This window comes from Nilaparvata lugens, chromosome 2 (assembly GCF_014356525.2).
Source record: "Nilaparvata lugens isolate BPH chromosome 2, ASM1435652v1, whole genome shotgun sequence".
Taxonomy (NCBI): Eukaryota; Metazoa; Arthropoda; class Insecta; order Hemiptera; family Delphacidae; genus Nilaparvata; species Nilaparvata lugens.
The window spans coordinates 26226266-26238211 of NC_052505.1; the positions used below are offsets into that span (position 1 = coordinate 26226266).

Sequence of the window (11946 nt, forward strand, 5' to 3'; positions counted from 1 at the left end):
TCACGGACTGAAAATAGTAACGAGAATGAAATGCAAGGAGAGAAGGAAGAAAGTCAAAGGAGAGAGGAGAAAATGATTTTGAGAGACTTAACCTAAAAATGATTTTTTTTAAATGACTGGACATGCATTGGAACCTAACCTATTGGGTTTACCAGTGAATGACCGAATCGGTCATTCACTGGATATGAGTAACTATTTTTTCTCAAACAGCTGATTACTTCTATAGTAGAGATTTTAAGCCATAGAACATTTCTGTAGAGTCAGAAATGCTATTTTCCAGTCCTACCCAATAAATGACCAGACTTTAAGCATTGCAGTCATTCACTGGGTTGGACTCGGTCATTTACTGGATTACAACATTGCAACTTGATTATTTTTTTATAATTAAATTATTAATTATTTCCTAGTCATTTGAAGAAACAGTGATATATTTTTGTTGATTTATTGATAGTATAGCCAACTGATTTTCATTGTTTCAGAATTATGGACAACCCAGACACCATAAACAACCGAGACAAGGACAACCCGGCTGATGAAGAACAAACTGGAGGACACCAAAAAAGGTAAAAAAGGTTCTAAAATTATATTAAAGCTCTGCAAAAACCAATAGGATAAGTGAAGACAGGAAGATTATCAGCTAAAAAAGCATCCAAGCTTTTTATACATCAATGCTGGCTATCACTAATTGATTATACAGCCAACTGGTTTTTATTTTTTCAGATCCATGGACAACCCAGACAAGGATAATCAAGGCCAAGACAACCCCGAAAAGGACAATCTGGCTGCTGGAGAACACCAACAGAGGTACAAGCGGTTCTCATATACCATTGACACTCTCCAAAAAGCAATAGAAGAAGTGAAGGCAGGAAGAATATCATCCAATAAAGCTTCCAAGGAATATGGAATTCCAAAAGGTACTCTGATAAAGAAACTCCATTCAAATGAGCCCTTAAGATTGAAAATGGGACCATCATCAGTTCTAACCAATGATAAAAAATGGATGGAATTATTTCTAAAAAGGCATCCCAAGATAGGTTTTAGAAATTCTGAAATAGTTAGTAGGGCAAGGGCTTTGGTCACAGAAGCAAAGATTAGGGAGTGGTTTGATGAGTTAGTGGAATATTTGAAAGAAGAGAAGTCAGAGGACATTCTAAACTGTCCTGATAGGATCTACAATCATTACATACATACTGCATACATTAAATATTATGTAATTTCAATGCTGCAGGTGATATTCTTAAACCCATGATTGTGTATCCATATAAGAGAATTCCACGAGATGTTGCTACCTCTGTTCCCTCTGGCTTTGCAATTGGCTGGAGTGACAGTGGTTGGATGGTCAGCGAGACATTCTATGAGTACATTGCCAATGTGTCCTACCCATGGCTTGTGGAATCTGAGATAAATTTCAAAGCAAATAATCATAAACAAAGCAAAAAGCCTGCTTTGATTGCCAAGCTTTTCAAACCGTTCATATCGAAATTCTTTGTAGTATTTTCAATGACATCACATAGTAAAACATATGTCATTTGAATAAACATTTATATAAATGAAATTTATATAATAAAATAACATATTGTCATTTCAAGATGGATCTCGAAAATGGCTCCAACGATTTTCACAAAATTTCAAACTTCAAAATTTATGATATAAAAAAGGTAAATTTATTATATCAAGGTTTATGATATAAAAATTCGATTGCACTAGGTCTCATCCCTGGCAAAACACAATGAAGGACATGAAAAGGATAATTCATCCTTGGAAAAACAGATAATTTTGTCATCTGTCGATAACAGATGATGCATGTGCCCATGTGGGAGATCAGCTGTGTAATCAATTAGCTTACCATATCTCGCAAGAAATCTAGAAATTTTAATTGACTGCTCGATCAAAATAATCTGATTTGTTGACATGAGATGGTATATATCATAATATTCCAAGTTAATCATTATTTTACAGTTCTAAATGATTAGTGAGTGTTATTTTGTTATTCAATTTGTTATGTAAACAATCTAAATAAGAACTTTTATGTGTTCAAATATTTGGACTGAAAATTTGACCTGAATTGAAGTGTATGGAACATAACCTACTTTTTGGAATATTTTATAGTGTATAAATCGAAAAAGTGGGAAGAAAAAGTTTTGGGCTGTGCCTGTTAGTTCTTTCCCAATCATTTTAGAGAATTGAGTTTTGTTTATCAATAGCAAGTGAATCTTGGTGCCCCGATATTATCAATGAAGTAAGAGCGATAGCCTCTGAACCACCAGTGTGAACCACTGGTAGCTAGGTCCATGAGACCAATGTGTTATTTTCCTAGCAAAATAATGATTCTTTTAATTTCTATTTTTTACAAATGTATGATGAAGCACGAAAAAACTGCCAAAAGCAGCAGTAACCTCCAACTCAAGCAGTGACGATGGAGAAGAGCAATTGAAGAGGAAAAGGAAACCAAAAAATGTCTTTCTTCCTGGAGAGGATATTCAAGAATATTGTGATGATTCAGATGATGATCCAGCACCACCTAGAAAACAGACCTCTTTCCCAGAATATCCTTTGCTATCAACCTTTTCTTCACAGCCAGACTTTATCCAAGAACATCCTATTCTAATATCCCAATAAGTCTTGAATGATATTAACTTTAGTTCCCCTGAAATATAGATGTCCCCTCACCCCACTCGCCAGACCCCTATTTCTCACTTCCCCTGCACTTCCACCCTCCATACTGACTCCAAATCATCACTCAATTATCCCTCAACCCATCAATCTGAATTGAGCTATGAATCATCAACTCCTCGTCCACAGCTGTCACTAATAGAGTTCGTGATATCCACACTTTCTCAATCAGTCTAGCATTTAATTGCAGCTCAGCGTGGAGTAATACATTGTTTTGCATTGTCATTGAGCAGTTCACACTGTAATGTGGTTGGAAATGAAATCAATAAGGTACGAAAAAGCTTTCCCTGGCCAAATAAGATTTCGATATAGCTTTGATGAGCCATATAGAACATTGAAAGTATTTGGAAGAGATCGACCAGGTGAGACTGCAGAATTGAAAAAATGCTAGGAGGGCGTGTTACCCATCACTAAAGAAAAAACGAGATCTTGTTGCATTATGTGACAAAGGTATAATTCCTAGAGAATTACACTTGGTTCAAGAACTTGCCTTGCAGTAGAAAAGTTACTGAAACTGATGATTTCTCCAATGATAAAAAAGAAGACTGAATAATCACCATCAATCATAATATTTAATTGTAATATTTATTGACGAACAAGGCACATCTGCACGTTTTTATTAAAATTCTCTATGTTTACAAATGAGCTTTATAATTAGATCATTTGTTCACAGTGTTGAAGTGATTCCAAAGAATTGACAATGTCGAATGAACAATGACTGATCATTGGTGACTCAGACAAAAGTCTTCAAGTTGTACTTGAAAGAATTCAAATGCGAGTTCAAGGTTTGTGTGGACACGAAATCTGGATGCAAAATAAGAGATTTGGATTGTGTTCCTGAGGCAGTGAAGCACAACCAACACATTAATTTGCTTTTGGGTACAAACAATTTTCTCTGATAGAGATGCACCTAGCACTATTATCGGGCGCTTTGAGAAATTGATTGATAACATCAGACGTGTGAATCCTGAGAGTAATATCTACATGTCATCAATTCTTCCTCTAGCAGTGAGTGGCCTTTCGGGGCCAAAACTCTCTGCTGAGGACATCGTTTTTCTCAATGAAAAAGAGAGAAAGACCAATTACCTCATCACACTTCTAGCTTCTTCAAGTTGAACTGGTTTGTCGCCACTTCAACAGAACTCACTATGGAAGCCGATACCATAATGACCTATTAGAAAAAAAGGGAAGAAAATTGACATATCAATATTGAGCCCATGGGACTGGCAGTAGATGGTGCATCAGTGTTCAACAAAGTTTAAGGCTCACAGTATGGAAGCACAAGATTTTAAGAAAATCAATGCACTTTTCTCCAGTGAGAGAGCATCGTTTGTATACAGGAAAAAATCAATTGAAAAGGTGAAAGTTCTTATTTCATCAAGTGTCCATATACAAATGTGGAAAGAAAACATAGGCATGCAGTACTTGAAATCATCTTTTGACATGGTGGATCTCAACAGACTGAAAATAAAGAAGTGCAAGGTTGGCTGATGACATGTTTCCAGAACTTCATCCAGTAAAGCCTTCAGTACCAATATCTTTACAAAAATACAATGACTTAGTTCCATTACTACCTTACATTCCGAAATTTTGTCATTCTTTTTTCAAGGATCTTCCATTCAACAAAGATGCCTGACAAGATTCTGAACGTCATTAGAGTGGTTAATAGATTTTTCAGTTTTAATGTCATTAAATTTGTTTGATTTAATGCTTGATTTTGCATATTAAAAGTGTGTGATTATCAAAAATATTCATGTTGAATTATTGAAAATCTGATAACAATGAAACTCCCAATACAATAAGCTAGTTATACAACACCATGTCCATTAAAGGTATCTAAAACCCATTTTTATCTCTCCAGTAAAGTGAGTTTCAGTTAAAACTCAACAAATATGTTGTAAATAAAAGGACAACTTTCCCACCCTACTTAAATGCCTTTTGAGACTTTAAAAAAGGAAATTGTAATTACTTGGTTTAAAAAGTGGGGTATAATATCTCTGAGATGTGAGGAAGTGCTGAAAATGATACCTGCAATCAATGAAAGCACAGATTACAATGATTGACCTGTCTGTTCAAGCAATTTATGAAAGATTCAAAGATCTTCTGTAGACTCTTTGCCATGATGATAGCTCAGATTGTAAAGCCAGGTTTAGACGCTCAAGCCATTTGTGCAAACTGGCTTGCGCAAGCTAGTTTGCACAGTTGAATTTTTGCGTGTGAATGGTGGATTGAGGCTTGCGCAAGACAAAAAATCTGGCTTGAGCAAATTCTGTTCTGACAGAAGATCGGCTTGCAGTCGGAGTTTTGGAATGAGCGGTCGGAGTTTTGGAATGAGCGTTTAAACACTGCTGAAGCCATTTGCGCAAACTGGCAGGCCAAAAGTACGTTTTCGCACATGTGCATCCTAATCACAACTGAACCTCTAGTTTGTCTCGTGATTTTGATTCATAATTACCTATTCAAGTTTTCATGCTGAATATATTAGTGTTTATTTCTCAAGTGTTTCATAATTAATAGTGTCTATAATATTAGTATATCATAATAATATTAATAAATATGACAAATTAAAAAGATTTCCAGAGTGACTTCATAGAAGTTTATGAATCTTTTCCTTGTCTATGGCAAATTTAGTCCACAGAATTGATGCTTTAATCTCTAGGCTAAATCTCATGCTTATGATGCACTAATAGAAAAAATGCGAACAGTTGACCAAGTAGCTGACAGGGAGACTGTGGAGTGATATATGGATACTATGAGTGATCTGGATGAAAATCTGATATCGATCAAAACTGATTTGGATAGCTACTGCTTCCATAGATAACTGCTACTTAGAAGCTCGAGACTTGAACCACTATAAAGGTTGCATATGCACATGTGACTAGAAAAAAATAAATGTTGTTTTTCTATGAATCTCAACTTCTCGAATTCGATTTTGTGGATCTCAATCATTTTGTACAAGCAAAAAGCCTGCTTTGATTGCCAAGCTTTTCAAACCGTTCATATCGAAATTCCTTGTAGTATTTTCAATGACATCACATAGTAAAACATATGTCATTTGAATAAACATTTATATAAATGAAATTTATATAATAAAATAACATATTGTCATTTCAAGATGGATCTCGAAAATGGCTCCAACGATTTTCACAAAATTTCAAACTTCAAAATTTATGATTTAAAAAAGGTAAATTTATTATATCAAGGTTTATGATATAAAAATTCGATTGCACTAGGTCTCATCCCTGGCAAAACACAATGAAGGACATGAAAAGGATAATTCATCCTTGGAAAAACAGATAATTTTGTCACCTGTTGATAACAGATGATGCATGTGCCCATGTGGGAGATCAGCTGTGTAATCAATTAGCTTACCATATCTCGCAAGAAATCTAGAAATTTTAATTGACTGCTCGATCAAAATAATCTGATTTGTTGACATGAGATGGTATATATCATAATATTCCAAGTTAATCATTATTTTACAGTTCTAAATGATTAGTGAGTGTTATTTTGTTATTCAATTTGTTATGTAAACAATCTAAATAAGAACTTTTATGTGTTCAAATATTTGGACTGAAAATTTGACCTGAATTGAAGTGTATGGAACATAACCTACTTTTTGGAATATTTTATAGTGTATAAATCGAAAAAGTGGGAAGAAAACGTTTTGGGCTGTGCCTGTTAGTTCTTTCCCAATCATTTTAAAGAATTGAGTTTTGTTTATCAATAGCAAGTGAATCTTGGTGCCCCGATATTATCAATGAAGTAAGAGCGATAGCCTCTGAACCACCAGTGTGAACCACTGGTAGCTAGGTCCATGGGACCAATGTGCTATTTTCCTAGCAAAATAATAATTCTTTTAATTTCTATTTTTTAGAAATGTATGATGAAGCACGAAAAAACTGCCAAAAGCAGCAGTAACCTCCAACTTAAGCAGTGACAATGGAGAAGAGCAATTGAAGAGGAAAAGGAAACCAAAAAATGTCTTTCTTCCTGGAGAGGATATTCAAGAATATTGTGATGATTCAGATGATGATCCAGCACCACCTAGAAAACAGACCTCTTTCCCAGAATATCCTTTGCTATCAACCTTTTCTTCACAGCCAGACTTTATCCAAGAACATCCTATTCTAATATCCCAATAAGTCTTGAATGATATTAACTTTAGTTCCCCTGAAATATAGATGTCCCCTCACCCCACTCGCCAGACCCCTATTTCTCACTTCCCCTGCACTTCCACCCTCCATACTGACTCCAAATCATCACTCAATTATCCCTCAACCCATCAATCTGAATTGAGCTATGAATCATCAACTCCTCGTCCACAGCTGTCACTAATAGAGTTCGTGATATCCACACTTTCTCAATCAGTCTAGCATTTAATTGCAGCTCAGCGTGGAGTAATACATTGTTTTGCATTGTCATTGAGCAGTTCACACTGTAATGTGGTTGGAAATGAAATCAATAAGGTACGAAAAAGCTTTCCCTGGCCAAATAAGATTTCGATATAGCTTTGATGAGCCATATAGAACATTGAAAGTATTTGGAAGAGATCGACCAGGTGAGACTGCAGAATTGAAAAAATGCTAGGAGGGCGTGTTACCCATCACTAAAGAAAAAACGAGATCTTGTTGCATTATGTGACAAAGGTATAATTCCTAGAGAATTACACTTGGTTCAAGAACTTGCCTTGCAGTAGAAAAGTTACTGAAACTGATGATTTCTCCAATGATAAAAAAGAAGACTGAATAATCACCATCAATCGTAATATTTAATTGTAATATTTATTGACAAACAAGGCATATCTGCACGTTTTTATTAAAATTCTCTATGTTTACAAATGAGCTTTATAATTATATCATTTGTTCACAGTGTTGAAGTGATTCCAAAGAATTGACAATGTCGAATGAACAATGACTGATCATTGGTGACTCAGACAAAAGTCTTCAAGTTGTACTTGAAAGAAGTCAAATGCGAGTTCAAGGTTTGTGTGGACACGAAATCTGGATGCAAAATAAGAGATGTGGATTGTGTTCCTGAGGCAGTGAAGCAAAACCAACACATTAATTTGCTTTTGGGTACAAACAATTTTCTCTGATAGAGATGCACCTTGCACTATTGTCGGGCGCTTTGAGAAATTGATTGATAACATCAGATGTGTGAATCCTGAGAGTAATATTTACGTGTCATCAATTCTTCCTCGAGCAGTGAGTGGCTTTTCGGGGCCAAAACTCTCTGCTGAGGACATCGTTTTTCTCAATGAAAAAGAGAGAAAGACCAATTACTTCATCACACTTCTAGCTACTTCAAGTTGAACTGGTTTGTCGCCACTTCAACAGAACTCACTATCGAGGCCGATACCATCCATGACCTATTAGAAAAAAAAGGAAAAAACTTGACATATCAATATTGACCCCATGGGACTGGCAGTAGATGGTGCATCAGTGTTCAACAAAGTTTAAGGTTCACAGTATGGAAGCACAAGATTTTAAGAAAATCAATGCACTTTTCTCCAGTGATAGAGCACCGTTTGTATACAGGAAAAAATCAATTGAAAAGGAGAAAGTTCTTATTTCATCAAGTGTCCATATTCAAATGTGGAAAGAAAACATAGGCATGCAGTACTTGAAATCATCTTTTGACATGGTGGATCTCAACAGACTGAAAATAAAGAAGTGCAAGGTTGGCTGATGACATGTTCCCAGAACTTCATCCGGTAAAGCCTTCAGTACCAATATCTTTACAAAAATACAATGACTTAGTTCCATTACTACCTTACATTCCGAAATTTTGTCATTCTTTTTTCAAGGATCTTCCATTCAACAAAGATGCCTGACAAGATTCTGAACGTCATGAGAGTGGTTAATAGATTTTTCAGTTTTAATGTCATTAAATTTGTTTGATTTAATGCTTGATTTTGCATACCGGTATTAAAAGTGTGTGATTATCAAAAATATGTTCAATTATTGAAAATCTGATAACAATAAAACTCCTAATATAATAAGCTAGTTATACAACATCATGTCCATTAAAAGTATCTAAAAACCATTTTTATCTCTCCAGTAAAGTGAGTTTTAGTTAAGACTCAACAAATATGTTGTAAATAAAAGGACAACTTTCCCACCCTACTCAAATGCCTTTTGAGACTTTAAAAAAGGAAATTGTAATCACTGGGTTTAAAAAGTGGGGTATAATATCTCTGAGACGTGAGGAAGTGCTGAAAATGATACCTGCAATCAATGAAAGCACAGACTACAATGATTGACCTGTCTGTTCAAGCAATTCATGAAAGATTCAAAGATCTTCTGTAGACTCTTTGCCATGATGATAGCTCAGATTGTAAAGCCGGGTTTAGACACTCAAGCCATTTGTGCAAACTGGCTTGCGCAAGCTAGTTTGCACAGTTGAATTTGTGTGTGTGAACGGTGGCTTGAGGCTTGCGCAAAGCCAAAAAATCTGGCTTGAGCAAATTCTGTTCTGACAGAAAATCAGCTTGCGGTTGGAGTTTTGGAATGAGTGTTTAAACACTGCTGAAGCCATTTGCGCAAACTGGCAGGCCAAAAGTACGTTTTCGCACATGTGCATGCGAATCCTAACCACAACTGAGCCTCTAGTTTGTCTGTCTCGTGATTTTTATTCATTATTACCTATTCAAGTTTTAATGCTAAATATATTAGTGTTTATTTCTCAAGTGTTTCATAATTGATAGTGTCTATAATATTAGTATATCATAATAATATTAATAAATATGACAAATTAAAAAGATTTCCTGAGTGACTTCATAGAAGTTTATAAATCTTTTCCTTGTCTATGGCAAATTTAGACCAAAGAATTGATGCTTTAATCTCTAGGCTAAATCTCATGCTTATGATGTGCTAATAGAAAAAATGTGATCAGTTGACCAAGAAGCTGACAGGGAGACTGTGGAGTGATATATGGATACTATGAGTGATCTGGATAAAAATCTGATATCGATCAAAACTGATTTGGATAGCTACTGCTTCCATAGATAACTGCTACTTAGAAGCTCGAGACTTGAACCACTATAAAGGTTGCATATGCACATGTGACTAGAAAAAAATAAATGTTGTTTTTCTATGAATCTCAACTTCTCGAATTCGATTTTGTGGATCTCAATCATTTTGTACAAGCAAAAAGCCTGCTTTGATTGCCAAGCTTTTCAAACCGTTCATATCGAAATTCCTTGTAGTATTTTCAATGACATCACATAGTAAAACATATGTCATTTGAATAAACATTTATATAAATGAAATTTATATAATAAAATAACATATTGTCATTTCAAGATGGATCTCGAAAATGGCTCCAACGATTTTCACAAAATTTCAAACTTCAAAATTTATGATATAAAAAAGGTAAATTTATTATATCAAGGTTTATGATATAAAAATTCGATTGCACTAGGTCTCATCCCTGGCAAAACACAATAAAGGACATGAAAAGGATAATTCATCCTTGGAAAAACAGATAATTTTGTCACCTGTTGATAACAGATGATGCATGTGCCCATGTGGGAGATCAGCTGTGTAATCAATTAGCTTACCATATCTCGCAAGAAATCTAGAAATTTTAATTGACTGCTCGATCAAAATAATCTGATTTGTTGACATGAGATGGTATATATCATAATATTCCAAGTTAATCATTATTTTACAGTTCTAAATGATTAGTGAGTGTTATTTTGTTATTCAATTTGTTATGTAAACAATCTAAATAAGAACTTTTATGTGTTCAAATATTTGGACTGAAAATTTGACCTGAATTAAAGTGTATGGAACATAACCTACTTTTTGGAATATTTTATAGTGTATAAATCGAAAAAGAGGGAAGAAACAGTTTTGGGCTGTGCCTGTTAGTTCTTTCCCAATCATTTTAAGAATTGAGTTTTGTTTATCAATAGCAAGTGAATCTTGGTGCCCCGATATTATCAATGAAGTAAGAGCGATAGCCTCTGAACCACCAGTGTGAACCACTGGTAGCTAGGTCCATGGGACCAATGTGTTATTTTCCTAGCAAAATAATAATTCTTTTAATTTCTATTTTTTAGAAATGTATGATGAAGCACGAAAAAACTGCCAAAAGCAGCAGTAACCTCCAACTTAAGCAGTGACAATGGAGAAGAGCAATTGAAGAGAAAAATGAAACCAAAAAATGTCCTTCTTCCTGGAGAGGATATTCAAGAATATTGTGATGATTCAGAAGATGATCCAGCACCACCTAGAAAACAGACCTCTTTCCCAGAATATCCTTCACTATCAACCTTTTCTTCACAGCCAGACTTTATCCAAGAACATCCTATTCTAACATCCCAATAAGTCTTGAATGATATTAACTTTACTCCCCCTGAAATATAGATGTCCCCTCTCACAACTCGCCAGACCCCTATTTCTCACTTCTCCTGCACTTCCACCCACAATACTGACTCCAAATCATCCCTTCAATCATCCCTCAACCCATCAATCTGGATCTAGCTATGAATCCATGTACACCTCGTCCACAGCTGTCGCTAATAGAGTTTTTGACATCCTCACTTTCTCAATCAGTCTAGCATCCAATTGCAGCTCTGCATGGAGAAATACATTGTTTTGTCATTGAGCAGTTCGCATTTTGCAATGGCTTCACTTGTCGCTCACGTGTAATGAATGCTGTGTTTAAAAGCATTATTAAACATTTCCATGTCGCATCATACTCATGAACATGTTTCTTTCGAATAGTTACTGTTTCAACATTTACTGCATTATTTCTGTGAAATCGCAAGTTTACTGCACCATGCCCAAATAAATAAACTTTGGTCAAAGTTTTGTAAGTTTCAAAGCGTCTTCCCGCTTGCCGCCTGCCACAGTTGGAGTCCTTTGCATCCATCGCTGTGTTTTATCACAATATGTTAAACTGTGAAGTGAACTGTGAAATTCAATATTTACCCGAGCTCAGGGTCTAAGCATCGTTTCCGCGGAAGTGTTAAAAGTACTCAAATCGCATATTGAGCATCACACCACAACCAGATTGATGCTCATCGCATCGACACATCTTGTAAGATCAAACTTTTCATTTATCATAGTTATTTATACCTTGTCGAAGCCTGGGGTTAATCAGAGCTTCGTGGTCCTCCTTCTGAATGAACTATATACACTCAAACTCCCACTCAGCTACTAAGCAAGCATTACCAAATATGGTTTATGTATTCTGATCCTACATGCCGCGATAATTATGAACTTTGTTCTTAATTAATGAATTCAGTGCATCTTTGATTAC

At 35.3% G+C, this 11946-nt stretch overlaps 1 protein-coding gene across 1 annotated transcript; it reads left to right on the plus strand.

Moving 5' to 3' along the window:
- Positions 1–394: 394 nt before the first annotated feature.
- On the plus strand, positions 395–1249 carry LOC120349601. Its single transcript, XM_039420031.1, has 2 exons — positions 395–563; positions 721–1249. Exons 1-2 carry the CDS (start codon positions 484–486, stop codon positions 1247–1249), a joined length of 609 nt encoding a protein of 202 aa, XP_039275965.1. The 5' UTR covers positions 395–483.
- Positions 1250–11946: the final 10697 nt, after the last annotated feature.